Source organism: Hypomesus transpacificus, chromosome 3 (assembly GCF_021917145.1).
Source record: "Hypomesus transpacificus isolate Combined female chromosome 3, fHypTra1, whole genome shotgun sequence".
In the NCBI taxonomy this organism is placed as follows: domain Eukaryota; kingdom Metazoa; phylum Chordata; class Actinopteri; order Osmeriformes; family Osmeridae; genus Hypomesus; species Hypomesus transpacificus.
The window spans coordinates 6,595,252-6,618,187 of NC_061062.1; the positions used below are offsets into that span (position 1 = coordinate 6,595,252).

The 22,936-nt window shown below is 48.3% G+C and overlaps 3 protein-coding genes across 3 annotated transcripts; 1 reads left to right on the top strand and 2 right to left on the bottom strand.

Moving 5' to 3' along the window:
* Window positions 1-55: 55 nt before the first annotated feature.
* LOC124463596 (HHIP-like protein 2) lies at window positions 56-5,107 on the bottom strand (the record flags this gene model as incomplete). The annotated part of the gene is made up of 6 exons (XM_047015369.1): window positions 4,455-5,107; window positions 3,226-3,878; window positions 2,681-2,824; window positions 2,061-2,392; window positions 1,150-1,276; window positions 56-215 (listed from the first exon to the last, which is right to left on the bottom strand). Coding segments are annotated over exons 1-6 (1,779 nt in total), but the record flags the coding sequence as incomplete, so codon positions are not given.
* A 528-nt stretch (window positions 5,108-5,635) lies between these two features.
* wdr32 (WD repeat domain 32) lies at window positions 5,636-9,174 on the top strand. Its single transcript, XM_047015383.1, has 7 exons — window positions 5,636-6,286; window positions 6,484-6,597; window positions 6,708-6,905; window positions 7,396-7,598; window positions 7,846-7,929; window positions 8,412-8,557; window positions 8,785-9,174. Exons 1-7 carry the CDS (start codon window positions 5,853-5,855, stop codon window positions 9,154-9,156), a joined length of 1,551 nt encoding a protein of 516 aa, XP_046871339.1. The 5' UTR covers window positions 5,636-5,852; the 3' UTR covers window positions 9,157-9,174.
* Window positions 9,175-12,487: 3,313 nt separating this feature from the next.
* cpxm1a (carboxypeptidase X (M14 family), member 1a) lies at window positions 12,488-21,178 on the bottom strand. The gene is made up of 13 exons (XM_047050954.1): window positions 20,798-21,178; window positions 19,746-19,855; window positions 19,395-19,534; window positions 18,893-18,977; window positions 18,342-18,492; window positions 17,794-17,879; window positions 17,471-17,594; window positions 15,798-15,994; window positions 15,390-15,569; window positions 14,316-14,610; window positions 13,891-14,030; window positions 13,286-13,388; window positions 12,488-12,901 (listed from the first exon to the last, which is right to left on the bottom strand). Exons 1-13 carry the CDS (start codon window positions 21,120-21,122, stop codon window positions 12,582-12,584), a joined length of 2,256 nt encoding a protein of 751 aa, XP_046906910.1. The 5' UTR covers window positions 21,123-21,178; the 3' UTR covers window positions 12,488-12,581.
* Window positions 21,179-22,936: the final 1,758 nt, after the last annotated feature.

Here is a 22,936-nt window from a genome sequence, read left to right on the forward strand (position 1 = left end):
GTGGTCCTGTCTCCTTCCAGTCCCCGGTGGTCCTGTCTTCTTCCAGTCCCCGGTGGTCCTGTCTCCTTCCAGTCCCCGGTGGTCCTGTCTTCTTCCAGTCCCCGGTGGTCCTGTCTTCTTCCAGTCCCCGGTGGTCCTGTCTCCTTCCAGTCCCCGGTGGTCCTGTCTCCTTCCAGTCCCCGGTGGTCCTGTCTTCTTCCAGGGCCATTATCCTTCTAAATGATCAAAGAACAACCAGTGCGGTTTAAGCTAATGTTCACCTGTAAGTGAAGAAGCCCCTGAATGTACAATAGTGCTAACAGAGACCAGATCATACAAAGAGCGCCAACACTAAGGCCCACATTTTTTGTTTTTGTCTTGGACTAGGCTTAATCCATATCTGGGAAACTGAGCCTGAATGATTAACTGGAGGGTGCTGGTTGAGGTTACATGTGGTCAGTCAGTGAACAAGTTTAAGAAAGCTTTATTGCTTGCGGCCGGCCCACAAGGAGACAAAAACATCACACGCCATTGTGCTACAAAGTTTGTAACTGGAGGGTGCTGGTTGAGGTTACATGTGGGCATCTCTGAAGCTCTCTGTGATATTGCAAGACAAGACCACTAAAGCATGAGGAGGAGCTTACTGTCAGAAATATTTATCTATCAAGCATTGCATAGTCAGAGGGTGAACAAGTTTAAGAAAGCTTTATTGCTTGTGGCCAACCCACAATGAGACAAAAACATCACACGCCATTGTGCTACAAAGTTTGTCCGCCAGCATTTGTCTTTCCAGCTATTTAAGCAGCCCTGCTCTTTACAGTCATTGGTTAAAACAATGCATGCAAATGTTCCATGGCTCTTCTTTCATTGGCTCCCTTGCATAGACCTGGCGCGCACGTGTGCGTCCGTGTTTGAGTATGTGCTCGTGTGCGCTCTCTGATCTCTCCAAGCTTGACCACATGATTCACCCAACACAGATAAGGCCAGACATCTTTTATGGCCTCTCCAGTAAGTGAGAGAGTGGTCAGCCCAGGTCACCTTGTTTACGTATGCCTCGTGTTACCCAAAGTTCAGATTTGGGGGTAGGCCTCTCTGCACTCAAGGAATACTGAACACAGAATCATTCTTACACAGGATAACAGTTACATCTTAAACTTTTCCAACACTTACCCACTCATGAAGTCTCCAAACACATAGAGGCCGTTGAGGTTGGGTGATTCGCATCCTCTGTAGATATACCCTCCCGTCACGGACTTCCCAACATGGTGCCCATACGCAAATATCGGCAGAACGTCATCTACCAAGGGGAAGAAGCGAATCTTAATTTACCTGATAACATCACTGCGATTTGGATCTTTTAGTGCGTAAAATTAATCACTATGTATGAAGTAGCAATTATAAAATATGTTAAAACCGTTCTTGAGTCTTTGGTTCAACAGTAACAAGATAAATGTCCTTAAGTTGTGTTCATTGCAAGACTACATTTTATCAAATACAATTCTCAAATAAAACACTCAAAGCACTCAATTGAAATCAAATCAAATCCACACTTCATTAGCCATTTTTACAATCATTGTCACTAAGACCAGTGGCGGTTCTACACAGGGGCCTACAGGGGCCAGTGCCTGAAAAAAAGTCCCTGCCCCCCCTGTGGCCCCCCCTGAGCTGACTGAATAATACAATGATTTTTGTGTTATTTGTCTTCTTCGAGAGTCATCATGAAATGTGGAAGGGACAATGCAGCCTTTTTTGCCCCACTACATAAAAAAGTGAGAGAAACATATCAAGGTATTGAGAGAGCTGAGGAGCTGGAAGAGCCAGAGCCGTTTGTATGATTTTAATGTAAAGCAAAATTAAAGTATTTAATGTTTAAATATAATTTTATTCAATTTATTAGTGTGCCCCTCTGATTAAACAATGGCCCCACCTTGCCCCCCCCCCCCCCCCCATTGAAATTAGTATAGAACCGCCACGGGGTTTGACAGAACCCCAACATAATATGCTGAGCATGGTTCAACAATTCATAAATAACATATACAGTGTACATGATATTTCAGTCGTCAACGCAAAACCGCGCTCACCCAGCGACGAGTTCTGGCACAGTTTCAGATCGTAACACTCGAATCCCTCCTTGGCCCTCCAGCCGTAGTTGCCGCCGCGCACGATGATGTCGATCTCCTCGTAGCGGTTCTGCCCCACGTCGCCACAGACGATGCGCCCACGTCCGTAGCGGGTGACGGGGTCGCCGCGGTCTACGCTGCACCGCCACATGTTCCTCACCCCGTAGGCGTACAACTCCGGACGCGCGTCCGCATGCCCTACAAAGGGGTTGTCTGGGGGAATCTTGTATGGACCGCCATGGGGGCTTACTCCGTCCACATCTATACGCAGGACTTTACCCAAGAGGGCACTCCTACAACACAGCAGATAATGTACAACAGACATCATAGGTATTGTGCAGTTGATATTACACAGTATTCAGCAGATATTGCATACTGAAAAGGAGAAATTGCACAGTAGCTACAGTAAATAGTGTACATGTAGGAGATTTGGCACATTATGAAATAGAAATAGTATGAAAGCCATAGCACAGCGGATATTGTAAACATTGTATGAATAAAAGTGCATTATGTCATATATATCATAGTTACACTGTTGATAACTTAATTGACTCACTGAACAGTGAGTCAGTCAGCCTTACTTGTTTTGGGCGTTTCCATACTTCCCAAAGGGGTCACCAGCCTTGCCTCCGTCCCCAGTGAAGATGTACAGGTATCCATCCAGCCCAAACAGGATCTGCCCTCCGTTGTGGTTGGCTGCCGGTTCATCTATCTCTATAATGACCCTGAGGGAGAAGTAGAGGAGCGTCAGGGTTTTCACCCGTCAACACCTCAAACACACGAAGGCAAAAAAGAATTCAATCTGTCCGCAAAAAAAACAAAATACCCCCTTACCTTACAGGATCAGCCAGGTTCATACCTCAAAGAACACCACCCCCCACCACCACCTCTCAAAGCCAGCCCCCCCCCTCTCAAAGCCAGCCCCCCCCCTCTCAAAGCCAGCCCCCCCACCTCCCAGAGCCAGCCCCCCCCTCTCAAAGCCACCCCCCCCCCTCTCAAAGCCAGCCCCCCCCCTCTCAAAGCCAGCCCCCCCCTCTCAAAGCCAGCCCCCCCACCTCCCAGAGCCAGCCCCCCCACCTCTCAAAGTCGGACTCCTCAGCCCCCCAACCCCCCCCCCCTCCCCCACCTCTCAGAGTGAGGGTCAGCCAGGTTCATGTCGTACACCGAGGTCCTCATCTCGCTGATGCGCACCCTCTCCAGCATGCTTTCCACCAAGACAGAGTAGTAGAGGAAGAAGCGGCGGTTGTGGCGGTAGCGCGGGTGGAAGGCCAGCCCCAGGAAGCCCCTCTCATCACCAAGCCAGGGCGTGGTGTACACCGCCCCGCTCAGGTCCAGGAAAGGCTGCTCCAGTCGGCTGCCGTCCCGCAAGTACACCCACACGAAGCCTACCTGCTCGGCCACAAACATCCGGTGGGTGTCGTCATTGCTGTGGAGCATGAGCACAGGGTTGCGGAGACCGTTGGCCACCTCGCTCAGGCAGAGCTGCAGACAGCCCTGAGGGTCCTGGGACACCTGGCCCAGGTTGTTGTTCAGGCTGGTGGTCCTCAGCACGCTGGGGTAGCAGTAGTCCTGGTCCGCCAGCCCCACCAAGCTGCAGAACCGGGACGTGTCCTTTTCGCTGGCCTCCTGAAGGGGCTTGCTGTCCGTCAGGTACTTGACCACGTGGTGGCATTTGCGATGGAACTCGGTACAGTAGCTGAAGCACAGTCCAGGCAGCTGTCTGACTGGAGTGTAAGGGTCCTCTGCGTCGTAGAGATGTGCAGCGTATGGAGAGCACTCCTGGGGGAATATAAGACATAAAGCACAGCAGTCTGACTTCAAATAGTTCCTGTTATGGCATTTCACATGCAGGATCTTATATTTTGGTTATTTAGGGAGTCAGATGGCTGAGCGGTGAGGGAATGGGCTAGTAATCAAAAGGTTGCCGGATCAATTCCCCGCCGTGCCAAATGACGTTGTGTCCTTGGGCAAGGCACTTCATCCTGTAAGTCACTTCACCCTGTAAGTCGCTCTTAAAGCATCTGCTAAATGTAAATGTAATTTAAAACGTCATTGGAAGCAAGTGTCCTGTGTGGTGCTTCCAGGTGTTGAGTCTCAGAGAGTCTGGAACGTGTAGGCTATAAATCAAATATTTGGCAAATCTGAAGAATCTATCAGTCTATCAACGAGGCACGCATTTGTAAGAGGTTTTCAACAATACAAACTTGTGATGAAAGAGACAATCGTTCTCAAACCAGTTTATAGCCTACCACAGCGTCAGTGTAATAAACTTTGGCCAATACACAGATAGACTATTAGCAAATTATGTTATTAGATCTATGAAAACATTTTGACATGTGTTAATAAAACACTTACCTGACACATAATTTCTTTAAGAGAGTCGCCGCACTTCTCGTATCCTTGGACATCCAGCAAGTCAATGATGTCCCAGTATCGCTCTGCAATTGTGTTATCAGTCTCCTGGTCACAACAACCAAATAACTCATACTCCTTGCAGAACTCGAGGTGGTGCGGAGGTTTAAACGGGGGTTCGAAGTCTAGACACTGCGGATGAGACGATATTTGTTGAGGTAGGACGAGTAAAAATAATGTCAATATCCTGAGCAGTAGAGGGCACAGAAAGCGCAGTCTCCGTAGTCCCGGTTCTGCATCCCCCCCACAGCGGATCCGTGCGCCTCTGGCTGCGCTTGAATGTGGAGCATCCCGCTTCCTCGTCATTTTTGCCGTCTGCTTCAGAAGGAGCTCAACTGTTTGCTCTTACTCTCATTGAACAGTTTGCATGAGTGAGTGAATGTGTGCGTGTGTGTGTGTGTGTGTGAGACAGAGTGTGTGTTTGTGCCTTTGTGTGCGTGTGTGCGTCGTTTCTTGCTTGCAAACGCATGTTATACTGTCCTATTCTACCTACGAGCTCACAATTTGAAGTACACTCCTCGGGCCCCTTACACACACACACGCACACGCACACACACACACACACACACACACACACACATATACACACACACACACACACACACACACATACACTCACACGCTCGTACACAAACACACAGACACTTGTGTAAAGTGCAGATCATTAAACCCCCTGGACGGCACCTGTAATTATGGCTCCTGCCTCGGGCCGCATCCTCTCCTTGAAACGTTTGTGTCAACTTACACCATCAGCATGTCTCTGAATAAGAATTTGCATATGAAACGTGACGCTCATTTTGTTTCAACATGTTTCTACTCATCCTGTAAAAAAAATCGATGCGTCTGTTTAAAATATATTCCACAAGTAAACTATATTGCAATGTGGGTAAACATTTTGCCACGCTCAAGACACATCTGCCCTCTGCTGGTTTGACACATCTGCCCTCTGCTGGTTTGACGGTGAGGGAATTACAGTAGGCTACAGGTTGGTTCAACAGTACCTGTTGGTTCTGGCATTGGATGAAGCCACCTATGGACCATGCCGACCATGTCCAATAGAAGGCGCTGTTCACTTTATGTTGACCTCTCAGAAGTGCACTAGGAAACGGAAATACATCATGTAATTTACATTACAGTATGTGTTTTGGAAGAGCGTTGGTTAACTAATAAATATTGAATGCGAGCGTTGTTGTAAACCATACAGTTAGCTGCGACATTTGGCTCTCAGGGGCGGAGAGGAATTATATACCTGTATGCACATTCGCTTGCTAGTTAGACGCTGGATAATTTACTGTTGAACGGAGACACTGCAAGGAACTACCGGGGCGCTTTATCCGTACAATGAGCTCGGACCACCAAAGTGATGGCGACGACGCTGACGATTCTCAAGACAGGCCAGGAAGGGCAGTGTCTGACAAGGAAGACCCCGACATTGAAGACTCGGATGATGAAGAGAAATCCCCGACTACCTGTCCTCGTCCACCGAGGGAAAGGAACGCCAGACCGGTGACGACGGATACCAATCCCCAGTGTCAGGCACCATCTCAGCCGGGGAAGGGTGGCAGTACTAGCACTGCCACGGATGTCAGTTACTCCAGCTTGTTTTCATGGATACAAAACAGGACTATTAGAAGAGGTCTTTTCGTTGATCCGTCAAGGGATAACTTTAGGACAATGACAAACTTGTATCGCTCAATGAATCCTGCTACAGACTCCGTCAACTTGAGCACTCAAACGCATGGAGCCGTGTTCAATTTGGAATACTCGCCGGACGGGTAATTTGCCATGATAGTTAGCTAGATTAGCGGCATTGAATTACAATGACGGATACGCGAGATGGTGTTACTGTACAGGGTGATTGACTTCATGCAGATAGCATCACGTAAACTTTCCTTTGGTGTTTGAGCATTAGTGGTCAGCAGGAGAGCTATGTTCTTTAGTGATTCCTGAAAGTGTGTGTGTCCCGTCCCAGGTCTGTTCTGACGGTGGCCTGTGAGCAGACGGAGGTCCTGCTGTTTGATCCCATCTCCTCCAAGCACATCAAGACTTTGGTGGAGGCACATGAAGACTGCGTCAACAACATCAGGTCAGCCGGCCATCCCTCTTCCACCCACACTCAGTCTTGATGCCTTCATAGACCAGTGTTTTGACTCCACAGTTTTGATCCTTTCATAGACGAGTGTTTTGACTCCACAGGTTTCTAGACAACCGTCTGTTCGCCACCTGCTCCGACGACACCACTATTGCGTTGTGGGACCTGCGTAAGCTGAGCTCTAAGGTGTGCACGCTGCACGGCCACGCAAGCTGGGTGAAGAACATCGAGTACGACACCAACACCCGCCTCCTCGTCACATCCGGGTTTGATGGCAATGTCATTACCTGGGACACCAACAGGTCTGTCTGTATGTCTGTGTCTGTCTGTCTGCCTCTCTGTCTGCCTGCCTGCCTGCCTGTCTGTCTGTTTTTCTGTCTGTCTCTCTGTGAGGGTTTATCGGTGTCTGAGTCGGTACATGTGTATGAGTGTTTAGGTGTGTGTGAGTGGTCTTATTTAACTACCCTTGTGGGGACCACATATCCTCACATAGTGAAACATGAAAACGTGACCCTGCTGGGCCCCATAAATTCAAATGCCTTTTTCCGGATGTTTTTAGAGTTAGGGTTGCAATTAGTGTTAGGGTTAGAATACACTAAGGGTTAAGGTTCAGGTTAGGGATTAGTGGTTGGAGATAATAATAATAACATAATTTTGAATGGCCGAGCCCATTTTTTGATAAAATAACTAAACTTATGAGTGTGGACGTGTGTGTACACTGTCAGTTTCATATCCTTCACGTTTCACGTTGACCTGCTCTCATCCCAGTTCCTGGATCTGTGCTCCCTGCAGGTTCACGGAAGACGGCTGCCCCCACAAGAAGTTCTTCCACACGCGCTACCTGATGAGGATGCGTCTGACGCCCGACTGCTCCAAGATGCTGATCTCCACATCCTCTGGCTACCTGCTGATCCTCCACGACCTGGACCTCACCCAGTCCCTGGAGGTGGGCAGCTACCGCATGCTGCGTGCCCGCCGCACGCCCCTCAGCTCAGGTGAGTCTTCACCGCCTCTACCTGCCTCGAATTCCTAACCCTTCCTACTCAACACTTAAAATGACTGTGATTCTGTATGGCCTGTGACTGCTTGAGTGTGACTCTGCCCTGACTTAGACTCAGTGCTGTCTGTGACTCGGTGCTGTCTGTGACTCGGTGCTGTCTGTGACTCGGTGCTGTCTGTGACTCGGTGCTGTCTGTGACTCGGTGTTGACTGTGACTCTGCTGACTATGTGTTTTCTTCAAGACGGTGCTACTTCAGCCTCCAGGTCGGCACCAGGCGCTCCTCGCCACGGCAATGACTCAAGCAAGATCCACCCTCACAGAGAAGGTGAGACTCTCCTGGTTTCCTACAGCTGGACCATGTGTATCATACACTTACATTTTATTTATTTGATTTCATTCAATTTATCTAATATAATCTGTTGATATCAACTTCATTGTAACTTGTTTAACTACATGCTCATATGTTTCTTCCCATTGGCACTTATTTGCTTTTCACAATGTATGCTTCATGTTTTGGCTACCCACAATGTTTTGGGTTGTGTTGGTTATGATCATTGACCTATGCACTTTTGTAAAGCTCTCTCTTGGAAGTCGCTTTGGATTCAAGCGTCTGCTAAATGAATACATGTAAATGTAAATCAACTGATGGAAGACCATCAACTGATGGAAGACCATTACAGTGTTGTTTAGTGGTTTAAAGTCAGGCTCCTGGTCATATGTATGACTTGAGCAACAAAGTTAATTTGCTTTGTAAAGTGCCACTGGGACAATGGGTTGATTTTTGGTGTCACTGTGTTCTTGTCCCAGGCCTGTCCCCCAGGAACAGCCTGGAGGTGCTGACCCCTGAGGTTCCTGGAGAGAGAGACCGCGGGAACTGCATCACCTCCCTGCAGCTGCACCCTAAAGGCTGGGCCACGCTCATCCGCTGCTCCAGCAACATGGACGACCAGGAGGTACACCACCTCCGACCCCTACAGTCCCAATCACCTGTAGAACACACCTGTAGAACACGCCTGTAGAACACGCCTGTATAACACGCCTGTAGAACACGCCTGTAGAACATGCCTGTAGAACACGCCTGTAGAACACACCTGTAGAACAGTAGAACTAACCTGACACAACACATCCAATCAACACATCCAATCAAGTGCTGAAACCTCTCTCTCTCTGTCCCCTCTAGTGGACGTGTGTGTACGAGTTCCAGGAGGGGGCCCCCGCGCGGCCCCCCGCCTCCCCCCGCTGCTCTCTCCGGCTCACCCACTACATCGAGGAGGCCAACGTGGGCCGGGGCTACATCAAGGAGCTGTGCTTCAGCCCCGACGGCCGGCTCATCTGCTCGCCATACGGCTACGGCGTCCGCCTCCTGGCCTTCGACCAGCACTGCGGCGAGCTGACCGACTGCATCCCCGTCCAGACCAGCTGCCTGCGGGAGGTGCGCTCCATATACTCCCACAGCGACGTGGTGCTCACCACCAAGTTCTCCCCTACACACTGCCAGCTGGCCTCGGGCTGTCTCAGCGGGCGTGTGGCCCTCTACCAGCCCAAGTTCTAGAACCCCCCCCCCCCCCCCCCCCCCGATGAACTGCATCCGGAACAGACGTCGTTCTAGAACTTTCTTATAAGCCGGAGCCGATGTTGTTCTAGAACTTTCCAATGAACTGGATCCGGAGCCAATATTGTTCTAGAACCATCTCTGGACCATCCCTTGGGAACAGCCAGGACCTGGAGGTCCTTGGAAGGAGAGGATCTTCTCACACACACACACAGCCCTCTCTCAGCCTGACAAGACTGGGACTTCCTCCCCGGGGGGGTATGATGTACCCCCGGCCCCCACTCCCTCCCCTGTGTTCTTCCATTCCTCTTATGGAGGCTCCATCCGCTCTGCTCCTACATCTGACTTTCAACCTCTGGATCTCTGTCAGCCTGCCTCCGCTCTCCAGGGCCCAGCTTCACCCCCCCCCCCCAGCCCCAACTCTGTTCTCCTCTTCCTGGGATCTGTCGCTCTGGGTTACAACCTGGTGTGGAGATGTTAGGGTTACAACCTGGTGTTGAGATGCTAGGGTTACATCCTGGTGTTGAGATGCTAGGGTTACATCCTGGTGTTGAGATGCTAGGGTTACAGCCTGGTGTTGAGATGTTAGGGTTACAACCTGGTGTTGAGATGCTAGGGTTACAGCCTGGTGTGGAGATGTTCGGGTTACAACCTGGTGTTGAGATGCTAGGGTTACAGCCTGGTGTGGAGATGTTTGGGTTACAACCTGGTGTTGAGATGTTAGGGTTACAACCTGGTGTTGAGGTGTTAGGGTTACAACCTGGTGTGGAGATGTTAGGGTTACAACCTGGTGTGGAGATGTTAGGGTTACAGCCTGGTGTGGAGATGTTAGGGTTACAGCCTGGTGTTGAGATGTTAGGGTTACAACCTGGTGTTGAGGTGTTAGGGTTACAACCTGGTGTTGAGATGTTAGGGTTACAACCTGGTGATGAGGTGTTAGGGTTACAGCCTAGTGTTGAGATGCGATGACAGGGTTAGGGCATTTTGTTCTGTGTGTGTGTGTGCCTGCGTGTGAGTTACATACCAGATCCCTCCAAGCCATCACCGCTTATGTACCACCATGAGAACATCACCATGACAATAAACTAAGCTTCAGCACCATTCTGATCCGGAGAGCCAGCGATGACTAGGAACAGCCAACACACACACTCATCACTGCTGAGAAGGAACAGCCAACACACACACACACATCACTGCTGAGGAGGAACAGCCAACGCACACACTCATCACTGCTGAGAAGGAACAGCCAACACACACACACATCACTGCTGAGGAGGAACAGCCAACACACACACACACATCACTGCTGAGGCCAGCCCAGTGTATTTCTGCTCTGAGGGAGAACCAGTGTGTGGATCTGAGCCCAGCCTAGCAGCTTGTCACAACGCCCAGTCCTAGATCCAGAGTACATGTAACGTGATAGTGAGTTATAGCCTTCCTATGTAGACGTGGTTATAGACATGAACCCAATGCTTCTATGCATACCAGTCTTTATGAATATGCTATCTACTGGATGCTCTTGAGTAGTCCAGATGTCTTAAGATTGTAGGACTCAGGTGGTCCTATGTGTGTGTGTGTGTGTGTGTGTGTGGGGGGGGGGGGGTTCACCTGCGTCCGCTGCTTACTGCAGAGATCCTGGTAGAGGAAGCAGTGCCTCAGCTCGCTGGTCTAATGCAGTCCTCATAAGGAGCACCAAGGCTCTGCTCCTGTAGGGAAATCTTCACTGCTGCTTTTTATCGACCTTCATTTCAAAAGAAAGGACGACTAATCTGACGTTTTCTATGTCGACATCTGTCGTGGGTCACGGTCCATTCTCAGTGGGGGTCATGTTAGGACTCGTGAGCGAGATGCGTCGTATCACCTAGTTATTGTTTTCCCCCCCTCTCCCTGCTCACGTTTTTAACCTTCATGTTCGTTGAAGCTAACGCTTGTGATTTTTGGGGGGATCGCAGGATTGTTCCCTAGTTTGTTCACCATTACTTTGTTCATGTAGGATGAGTTTGAGGCGCATATATATTGTTGTTTATATTAACGTGTCTCTAAATAATCCCGACAACGATGCTGATATGGTACGTCTCACTGAAATAAAAGGTGGCATTTTGCACTGTTGACGAACTGTCTTGTTTGTGATGAGGGTGCAATGCTGCAAGTGTGCCACTTGGGGGCAGGGGAGGTGAACCTCTGCTCCTGCTTGCCTGTTCCCCAGGGTCACTACAAGGTCACTACAGCCTCTCCTGTTCCCCAGGGTCACTACAAGGTCACTACAGCCTGTCCTGTTCCCCAGGGTCACTACAGGGTAACTACAGCCTGTCCTGTTCCCCAGGGTCACTACAGGGTAACTACAGCCTGTCCTGTTCCCCAGGGTCACTACAGGGTAACTACAGCCTGTCCTGTTCCCCAGGGTCACTACAGGGTCACTACAGCCTCTCTGATTCCCCAGGGTCACCTCAACCATGCAGCGATGCAGTAATAGATTCACCAGTGACGGTAAGAATGGGATATGTGTATCTCAGCATTTGATAGATCAAGAAGTCGAGGGTTCAAATCCCCACGGGTGCATCCCAGTGGATTGGAGTCTGCTTTATGAAATGAATGCATCATGTACACAGTGGGTGGATAGTATGCTTCATAACAATCCCAACAGGTGACAGTATTAGACACTTAAAGAGTAACAGTAGTTATGATTCTTGTCAGGGTCATGTGAACCATACAAAGGGGTTTTCTTCGAGCAGTTTCTGAAGATGAGTCAAATACAGGGGCATTAGTTACGTGGGAGAGTTGAAGGATTGGCATGTTAATTCTAATTGGTAGATCTCATAATACCTTACCTTGTAGGGTCTTGATAATATCTTACATTATGATTTATAACGTCAATCAATATAGTAAAATAAAGATCATTTGTGTAATGATGGTTGACATTGAAAGAGATTAAAGGATAAATATTTTGGGTGTATGGTAAATCTTTTCATTCCTGCCACAGTTACAAAACGTATACATCAGACCAGCTGAAACATACAATTAAGTCTTCAAGTCGAACCCCTGAAACAACATGTGGTCCCTAACAACCCCATAAACAAATATGTGACATATACAGCAGCAGTAAAGAGCCACAGTGACGTGTAGACAAAGGTAGATGACATTATTCACCGGAGGGGAGGAGGGGGGCACAGTCCTTTCATCCCCTAGCCTCCCCTCATCCCTTATCCCCTGACCTCCCCTCATCCCCTAGCCTCACCTCATCCCCTGACCTCCCCTCATCCCCTGACCTCCCCTCATCCCTTATCCCCTGACCTCCCCTCATCCCCTGACCTCCCCTCATCCCCTAGCCTCACCTCATCCCCTGACCTCCCCTCATCCCCTGACCTCCCTCCAGAGAGCAGGCCTGCCCTCATCCCCTGACCTCCCTCCAGAGAGCAGGCCTGCCCTCATCCCTGGGGCATTCTGGCGGAGCGCGTCCTGCGAACCTGCTGCTGCTGCTCCCTGCGGCGGTTCAGGACCTTGGTGGTGGCACGGAGCTTCCTCAGCCTAAACTCCCGCAGGCGCAGCTGTGTGAACAGGTGGGCCTCCCCAATGCCCCACCGGCCCAGCCTCACCCCCCGCGCGGGTGACAGGAGGAAGTGGCAGGGGGTGGGCCGAGCCTCGGTGCCCACCTGGCAGCGCCGTGCGGCGGGCCGGTAGCCCAGCGCCCACACCACCACCTGGTAGGTCCCCGGGTTCAGCAGGCGCCAGAAGTCCCCTCCAGCGGCTGCAGTGAGGAGGGGAGGAGAGGGGGGGTAGTTAACACCTGGAATCACTGATGTTTTGGACTCTTTATCATTCAGAATCAGTCTAATGTTTTGGAATGAATTTCCAAATATCATTTTTTATGTTTTGAATCAGGGATAACATGTTGGTTTATGGATTGGCTTCATTCTGTTCATCATCTGTAGTACATAATCATAATATGTAAGTATGACAGACTAACAGATAAATCGGATTATACGCATTATATCTAGTTTGTAAAATTACATGATTACCTATCAGTAAATAACTCTTGACCCTGGAGTGAGTCATATTGGAAAGGAGGCAGAAAGGATAATGTGTGGAATACATGATGTGATAAGAAAAAGAATGTTGCAGACAACCCCACCTGTTCGTATGTCGTGGTCCATGTCCTGAACTTTGACCACAGCGTCGGCTATGCCAGCCTTGGTGACCTTGTCCCTCACCACCCCTTTGATGCCTCTGTGGACCTGCAGACAGAGAAGGCTTCACGGTCACCTTCACCCAGCTGCTGAGAGCTTCTTTCATCCCCTCACCGTCCAATGAATAGCAAGGCAGTTACAGTACACAGTATGAGAGGGAGAGAGAGAAAGAGGGGGATGAGGGAGCGAAAGCGAGGTAGAGAGACAGAGGGATGGAGCAACGGAGAGAGAGAGAAAGATGGAGTGAGGGATGGAGAGAGAAGAAGGGATGGAGAAAGGGATGGAGCGAGACAGAGAGATGGAAAGAGCTAGAATGAGAGCGATAAGACCTGATGTGAGGCAGAGAGAGGTAGGGAGAGGGAGAGAGAGGTAGGGAGAGGCAGAGAGAGGTATGGAGAAGCAGAGAGGTAGGGAGAGGGAGAGAGAGGTAGGGAGAGGGAGAGAGAGGTAGGGAGAGGCAGAGAGAGGTAGGGAGAGGCAGAGAGAGGTAGGGAGAGGCAGAGAGAGGCAGGGAGAGGTAGGGAGAGGCAGAGAGGTAGGGAGAGCCCACCTGCTCCATGTAAACCAGCAGGGACTCCTTATTGTTCTCCCACTCTGTGGGCAGCTCGCTGGCGTGGGGGAACTTGTCACAGGACAGCTCCACCGTCACCTCGAAGCAGTTGGTGTGCAGGTAGCTGAAGTCGTTCATGCCTGCGCAACACGGAGTTGGGAGACCAGGTTGAAAGAAGAGTGAGCGACCTCAGTTTCCTTTTGCACGTGTTCGAAATACAGAGAGATGATATGGGGCCCTAAAGACGATAGCTTTCTCCGTGTAGCACCTCTTTAAAGTGCATTTGAAACAAACTCACTTGACACAGGACGCCTGAGCGCCGTGAACAGACTTGAGAAAACGGTGTGTGCGACTCACTGCCTGGGACGGTGTGTGTGTGTGTGCGACTCACTGCCTGGGACGGTGTGTGTGTGTGTGCGACTCACTCCCTGGGACGGTGTGCCAGGCCCCCCCGTTGATGATGTTGTTGTGCCGCTGAAAGTCTTCGTAATGACACACGCGGCGCTCTGGGTTGGCCATCACCAGGTTGGTGGACGCGTACACGGTGGCCAGCCAGCGGAAGAAGCTGTCGTCGGCCGTGGGGGTGTCCTCCTGGGGGATCCAGTCGCGCGTGCAGTCAAAGGGGTACGTCACCACCAGCTCGCCCCCGTGGAGGTTGGCCCCCAGCACGAACGGCACGTCCTGCATCCAGTTGATGACGGCGCGGGTCTCTGGGGCCACCTGGGGACAGGGACACGTCACTCAGACGGAAGGTTTTTGATCCCGCACGTTACACACGGCAGAAGCATGGCTCCTTTAGACTGAATACATATATACCACAGCGTTCAAGGAGCTAGCTCCAGGGTCACAACATTGACTTGACTTCAAAACAGCAAAAAATGTCACATAATCCTTTTGTAACAGGAATTATTACAAACAGATGGTGTTATTGAAGAGATTGTTACCAAACATTCAGAGCTCTGGTATCTGTGACCCTGTTTCCTGGACTCTCATTCTATTTCCTGTTCTGTCTATAGACAGAGGCCCACAGCCCGCTGCAGGAAAACACATTCTTCAGAACCTCCACATTCACAACATGTCCTCAGTGCTCTCTTCAAAACAAATCTGTGTTTCTACTTTGGCCTCAAGTTAATGGAGCAATGTTCCATGGCTACAACTCTTACTACTGCGTCGCTTCCAATCCACAAGGCATTCTATGCGTAGGTAAAAACCAAACTAACTTACAAATAAAATAACCTGACAGCTTTATGTTTAGGCCGTAGAAGTAGTGTCTTCTGCAGTAACTGTACAGTAGTTCTTCGAATAGTCTGCAGAAGCTTTTCTCCAAAGCCAAGAAGGGGAATTGGAACTTGCTATCTATATCTGCTGTCAAATGCTTTAACCACTGAGCTATAACAGCTATACCAGTACCACAAGACCAGCTACACCAGTAGCCGACACTTTGATTCAAAGAGACATACAAATAGGGCTTGTAGAAAGAACATCACCGCCTCACTTACGAAGGCGTCTTCTTTAGTGTAATAGTCTGGGATGGGGATGTAGTGGTTGCTGACTTTCGATTTGTCCGTAGCCATGTACTGTGAGTCCCACATGATGTTGTCCAGGTCTGGGAAGTTGTGGTTCATGTCGATGCCCTCGTAGCTGTAGCGCCCTAGCGCCCACCCCGACAGCTCTGAACCCTGCAGGAGGGCAAGGTCACGCAAAGTCACACACACACACTGATGACTCAGATTATGAAAATGTGTACCGTGTATCTGAACAGCATGAATGAATACATTGAAATCTTGTTTATCTCAACAAGAACTAATCTATCTGTGCTTTCCAACCGAAAAACGAAATCCTTTCACAAAATCCAGTATCTGCCCCTCTCCCAGCGCCATGTCCTGGGCTGTCCAAACTCCTCCCACCTTCTGGTACGCTCCCTCGTAGCCGTCGGGGTTCATGGAGGGCATCAGGTGGATGCGTGTGTCCTTCACCAGGCGGACCACGCGCTCGTTGCCTCTCTTGTACTCCCAGCACATGTACTGCATGAGGTTGAGCACCAGCTCGCGGCCCAGTGCCTCGTTCCCGTGCATCCCAGCCACATAGCGGAACTCCGGCTCTCCTGCCGGGGGAGGTAAAGGTAGACTGATATGAACTCCGGCTCTCCTGCCGGGGGAGGTAAAGGTAGACTGATATGAACTCTGGCGCTGAAGACCTGAAACACATCTCTTCTTCAAAAGGACGGAGGAGTTTGGTGTTTCTGAGTGGAAACACCCTGACGGTGGAGATCCTGTTGGAACTAACTTGTCTCTCTAAGGGCAATATGCACCCATCATGCGTGTTCCTGTTAGATGCACTTCCAATCCTTGATGATCTGCTGTGCTTTAAATTAAGAAAATGTGAATATAAAGAAACACATTAGGTGTGTGCTTGGGGACATCAATGGGTGCTGGAGACAGGCAGACCTGACCACCTCAGGCCCTACCCTGAGGATGACAACCTGCTCATTTAGCAGACGTCTTTATCCAAAGCCACATACCGAGGAGGATTCCAACCTGCAACGTCTTAACCGGTGGTCAAGCACTCGACCGCTGAGCTACCACAGATGATGGTAAACATCTGAAACACGGGTGTTCGATCTGACGGAAGGTTGAGTCTCTGTGTGTTGTGTTAAGCGCTGGTGTGAGATACAATAACCAGAGCCTGCCAGAGATCATCCATCCATCACTGGGGCTCAACACCCCACATTTCTGGGTCTGGCGTGGAGGCCAGGGGCAGAGGGAGCTGGCTGCAGCTCCAAGATCTTTTTGACAACGCTTCACTAACCCACCGATGTGAACTTCTTCTACATTCCTCTTTGTGAAATGAAAACCACATGCAGCTCACTCCTCCGGCTCCCCAACCTAATTACCCATGACTGATATCAGCTGTCAGCGCATGAATAATAACCTCCTCTCTCATCTGTCTCCCTGACTCAGAGAGGGCTGAATATGCCGAAATATATTAGAAATATCAACTGTCTGGTTGCCAAATCCTGTTAGGAGTTTTATTTTATTTCTGTAAACATGAACCCCGTTGGCAGAAGTTAAAAAGCTTCTGCAATTAGAGTTGCAATCTGGAATCAGGAATTGTTCCCATGGAAACAACTTTGTAGTCTTTGTAGTTTCAGAGACTTGTGCAGGGTCTTCAAACCCCCATCAGTGTGTTTACGTAAGAGAGGCCTCCAGTGGTCCTGAGTCAACCTATCTCATCTGGAGCAGCGGTCAGGCCCAATGTAAACACGCACTATCACACACACACAGAAATACACACATACACAGACACACAAGGCTGCTATAAGCAGTTCTGGTAAGTCAAGTTTTCCTTATCAACATGGGAGGAAGGGGTGGATCAGGATAGGTAACATCTGGGAGCAGCTACGAAGTTCTTAGCGACACTAATGGCACAAAGGGCTTCATGGGTCATACGGCATCTCCAACAGCTGAGTCAAGTAGAAGAGGATCTTGTCTGGAGACGTCACATGCAGTCACAAAAATAACATCGGGTTCAAGTGGCTTTGGAGACACACCTGTGGTCGAATAGTCAGCCGCTCTCTTACCTAGTTCATGCTTGCCAGGGTTGTCTGAGATCTCCATGACGTAGAGTTTGAGTCCTGTGTAGCTCTTCCCAATGCTGTAGATACGAGTGATGTCTGGACATTCCTCACTCACGTTCTTCATCAGCTGCCGGTCACACACAGGGGTCAACACAGGTTCAGAAATATGAGTCACACAGGGGATTACAGACAGGGTCTACACAGGGCCACACATGAGGTGACACAGGGTCAACATGAGGTCTCACACACAGAGACATGACTGTAACTGTGTTCAGAACAACCCAGTGTGTGGTTCATATTGTGTTCGGTGTTCAACAGGAACCGACCCTCCTCATGTCCTGGTAGTTATGGTGCTTGAAGTCCAGATCGTCCTTGGAGCCTGACTGAGTCTCTCCATACATCTCGTCTGGATCTGAGGGGTCCGATCAGCAGAGATGACACATTAGTACCATGTTGGCCTGCTTGATGGAGGTCCCACAGCCGTCCAATCATGACTGTGCTACTATTTTTAGTGTTATTTTTTACTGTTTCCCTTCAGATTTACATGTGTTCACTTAGCAGATGTTTTTATCCAGAGAATTGCCATGAATGGGTACAGCTTTGGGGTGGAGCATTTGGCTACAGATCGAGAGGTCTCTCAAATCCATCAGATCAACATCTGATGGATTTGGATAAAAGCGGCTTTGCTAAATGCACACATTATTATAATTACAAACAGTGCATAGAATCTAAACCATGGTCTTTCAGGTTAACCTGGGTCTGGCCCTGGTCTGTCAGGTTAACCCAGGTCCGGCCCTGGTCTGTCAGGTTAACCCAGGTTCGACCCTTGTCTGTCAGGTTAACCCAGGTCTGGCCCTAGTCTGTGGCTGGTCACCTGGCAGAGGACATCCTAGGATCTCGGCCCTGAGGCAGATTGTGCCGTTGAAGTACCAGGTCTGGGGGTTGATGCGGAGGAAACGGGCGGCGGTGGGCTCAGGGAGGAGCCCCAGGACCGGCGTCTCAGGGTCCTGGTTACCCGGAAATATCTAAACACAATACCAAGTACTGTTACATTCGAGTCATTTAGCAGATGCTTTTACCCAAGGTGACTCACAAATATTGCATTTAGAAAGTACATCAGAGGTTCTGGTTTAGAAGTACATAGTCTTAACATAGTCTTAGTCTTTGGTGGTCAGAGTTAAGGAAAATAACCACGTCTCAGCTACCAGGCACAGAACAATAATGATATCTACAATAATAAAATATCTACAATCTATCAAACGAATGCAACAGTAAAAACTTCAAATGCGTAGCTTTTCAAAAAAAAATTCTTAAGAGAACCAGCTTTTCCCCCTCCAAAGGTATTGTCTATGGTATTGTGGCAGGCAGACATGTAAGCAGAAATAACAGGTAAACACTGAGTTATCATCATCATCATCTCCTCACCGCCTCCTCTGTGTCATTCATGACAGTCTCCCAGGACATCGAGTCATTACTCAGCTGTATCTTATAGGTGTGGACCCAGTCCCAGCTACAAGACGTACAGAAGGCACACAAGATACATGAGTGAACACAGAATTAGTTAGACTCTCTTGGAGATAGCTCTGTGTAGGTACGGCTCATTTGTAGAGCGTATTTGGTTAATGTGTCTGCTAAGTGAATACATTATTTTGTTTAGTTCGAATCATGTGTAGATAGGTATCTTTAGTTAGTCAGGTATAGATAGGAATCTTTAGTTATTCAGGTATAGATAGGTATCTTTATTCAGATGTAGTCAGGTATCTGTGGTCAGGTGTAGTCAGGTATCTGTGGTCAGGTGTAGTCAGGTATCTTTAGTCAGGTGTATTCAGGTATCTTTAGTCAGGTGTAGTCAGGTATCTTTAGTCAGGTGTAGTCAGGTATCTGTAGTCAGGTGGAGTCAGGTATCTTTAGTCAGGTGTAGCTGCACCTCCAGATGGAGTTCCTTCCCTGCAGGATGACCCCGGTGAACAGGGTGAGATGCAAGGCATCCACCTCCAGCCACTGGTCCTGGTCCTCATACTGGGCACACCATGCTCCGTCGTACAGGTCCCCATCCTCGATGCCAGACTGGTACACACACACAAACACACACATACACACAAAAACACACACGTGCATCCATACGCACGTACACACACTCTCGCACACACACATGCAGCAGCTGAATGGTTTTGTACACATAAATATATTTTATGTTTTAGCGTATATATATATAAAGAGCCCATATGGACGACCAGCCCTCCTCCTCCCTACAGAAGCTGCTCCTGTCTGGACCCACCTGGATGTTCAGCCTGCCGCGGTGAGGCCCCAGCCCCGCCCGCTGCTGGGAGGAGGCACGCAGCTGGCTGTCCTCCACCCTCAGGCCCTCCAGACCCAGAGGGGGGCAGTCTGGGGAGACGCACAGTCACGCATTCACATTTCTACAGCTTCATTCATTCAGCACATGCTTTTATCCGAAGAGACATAGAATGAGTGCACATAGAAAGTACAGCGGAAATGTATGAATTAGAAGTACAATTAATTATGCGGTCGGAGTCAAAGAACGTTTTTATCAGTCACAGTGCAAGATAACCTCATCTGAGGTATACACGTCAGATGTTGGCTTTGTTCATGCTGACAGTCTTTATGCTGCATGCTGTTCTAGGATGGGATTCTGTGCAGTGACAGAACAGTACAATCGGGACATTTGACTACTGAAGGGTTAAGTTGCTGTCAAGTTTGAAACCTCAGGGCAAATGCAGCTGTAAAGTTTTACAATGCTTTGCTTGAGTTAAGTACATTCCCTAGAACATCCCAAAAATGCAGTCATTTCGGGTCAGTTCTGTGCAAGTTGAACAGGCCCCCCCACCCCCCTCTGTCTGTACGGGGGAGTGTGGAGCCAGGATTACATGGGTTCGATGGAGAGTCGTGGGTGTAATATGAGACTCGGTTAGGAGGTTATAGCGGAGTCGAGTCAAACATAGCAGGGAGAAGGAGAACTACAGCAGCTGTGAGTGCCAAAACAAATAAACCTGGTTAATAAACGATAAACAGCTTTGTCTTTTTCTGTTTTGACAAATTGTCTAACCCCTAAAAACGAATCTGAGCAACTACAAAGCTGAAATCGCATTATTCTATGAGCAATTGTTTAGAACTGCTCCAGTTTACACCACGATATTTTGCAAATCAGACTTACTTTACGTCGATAAGAATTCCTCAATTTTGAATTGATGCAACCTCATACAACTGTAAAGTAAAACAAAAATGAACTATTTCTGGCAGATAGTAATTTAGAGCTACAGCTTTTTAGACGTCTACGCTACGGTAGTACAATAGGTACCTCAAACCTACCCAATTCTTTGAGCGCATCTTCCCCGACGGTCTTAATACTTTCTTCTTTGTCTTTATCGATGCGTTTATCAGCTGTATCTTTAGTACCGTTTGTAATCTCTATAAGGACGACTTTTGTAGTAGTGAAGTTAGGCGCAGTTGTAGGGTTAAATCCAAAGTTGTTAGTTTGGCTGGTGGCAGAATTCGTGGTATTGGTCTCCAAATTTGTGGCCGAACTGGTTACATTTTCCACAACTACAGTGTCGTTACTGAATGCGCCTACTTTGTAAGAAGCGTGCGAAATGATTATCGCAGTTAAAATGCACAATGATGCATCTGCCATCATTTCCTATCTGTGCGTAATTGTGAGTCCTGAAAGCTATCCAAACCTTGTCCAAAAGGAGACCACAAGACACCCCCACCTCAAAAACGTAAAACCTCTAAAACAAACGCGCTAAATCAACTTTTACAGTAAAAAGTCGAGCAAGCAATTTGTCATTCAAGCATTGCAGACTGCCTTACCAAGGCATGTTAAAAAAACGTGCTAAATTAATACACATTGCCCAAATAAAGTAAAAAAGCTTGAAATGTATATTTTGCTAAATTAGCTCACACTTTACATACAATGTTCAAATGACAATAACGTTTGCATTTTCTTATTGTTGTGTTATGTTACTTCAACCCCCCCAATTTTCAAATCAAATCTACACCCATCCATATCCAACAGCTCTCTAGTGATCTCCTGTAGTACAGTGGTCATGTCCTGCAGAGGAGAAAGGAAGCCTTTTCAAATGTATGATTTGAATTACCATGTCTTGAACCTGAATTTTTGGTCTCTGTAGTGGCATGTCTTTATAATTAATGTCAAGGTGGATATTACGGAAAACATCGAAGTCATTATAGCATGTCTTACTTTGACATCTCTAAGGCCTTCTCCAGTTCCCTGACATCCTCAGTCTTCTGCTCACAGTGACGGCATCTGTCCTTGCATCTCTCCTTTCATCTCTCGTACCATCTCTCCTTCCATCTCTCCTTCCATCTCTCCTTCCATCTCTCCTTCCATCTCTCCTTCCATCTCTCCTTCCATCTCTCCTTCCATCTCTCCTTCTCTTCAGGATGATGGTGTACGTCCCATTGCATGTCCAGATACTTTGGTCTGCACTTCTGTATTCTTAGTGGTAGTCCACACAGGGGGATGGGCATGAGTCAGCATAGTCATGGAGGAATCTCAAGTCATAAATCTCTTCCATGAAATGAAGAAATTCGATATCACTTGGAATGCCTTGGTGTTCAGTCCCTGGTGTCTTCATGGCCTCCATTGTTCTCATCTGCTCCAGAATCTCCCACTTTGGTCGGACTGGTCTTTTAAAAACAAATGTCCCAATTTCCTGAAAAACACAGTGTGAAAACAATGTTGATGTGTTGAGTTTAAATGCAACACTGACAGCCAAGAGGAGAAGTTTTAGTTTACAATGGAATGTTTGACTTGAAATGGCCTTCTCCCTTTTAGAAGTGTTATCTCTGGTGCCATTTCAGTATTAGAACTGAAAGACATTCTAAAACTACAAACATTCTAAAACTGTTTCAAACTGTGTTGGCCTAACCAGATTTGGACTGTGTCACTGCCTGACTTTGTAACGAATAATCATGCATATTTTGTGATATGTTATGTGTCCCCATCACTGTCTTTGTAAATTGATGTAAATCAAACAGCTGCTTTCTCAGATCAGTCACGTTTGGAGACAGAGACCTAGACCTTCTGCAGAGAAGCTTAGTTGCTTGGCGAGCTCATCTGGAGGTTGTGATTCTTGGTTGTGTTGTTTGACACTAGGCCAACCTGGAGCTGTGGACCAGATCCCTTCTGAGGCCTGCTAGTGTGGCAGTTGGTGAGAACTCATTCAGACTCTATGATGATTCATGCTATGGTGAATAAATGGTATGAAGTAACACCTAACATGCATAAAATAAAGGTTTGAGGGTCTACGGATCAAGTTCTGTTTGTAGGATTTTATCAACTCTTATTACAATATGAATATACTGACAGGCAGAATCACATAATTATATGCTTTTATTATATGTCTATGTACATGTCAATGCCTTTTCTTTAAACACTTCACAAAATGCATATTAGCGTGAAGGTATATAGAGAGCACCAAGATG

Coding starts and splice junctions, on each gene's coding strand:
- wdr32 (XM_047015383.1), top strand. CDS start 5,853: ATGAGCTCGGACCACCAAAGTGATGGCGACGACGCTGACGATTCTCAA. Junction 6,287..6,483: donor TTGGAATACTCGCCGGACGG/GTAATTTGCCAT, acceptor GTCCCGTCCCAG/GTCTGTTCTGACGGTGGCCT. Junction 6,598..6,707: donor GACTGCGTCAACAACATCAG/GTCAGCCGGCCA, acceptor TTGACTCCACAG/GTTTCTAGACAACCGTCTGT.
- cpxm1a (XM_047050954.1), bottom strand. CDS start 21,122: ATGATGGCAGATGCATCATTGTGCATTTTAACTGCGATAATCATTTCG. Junction 18,493..18,892: donor TGAATGACACAGAGGAGGCG/GTGAGGAGATGA, acceptor TATTGTGTTTAG/ATATTTCCGGGTAACCAGGA. Junction 17,595..17,793: donor ACTACCAGGACATGAGGAGG/GTCGGTTCCTGT, acceptor TGTGACCGGCAG/CTGATGAAGAACGTGAGTGA.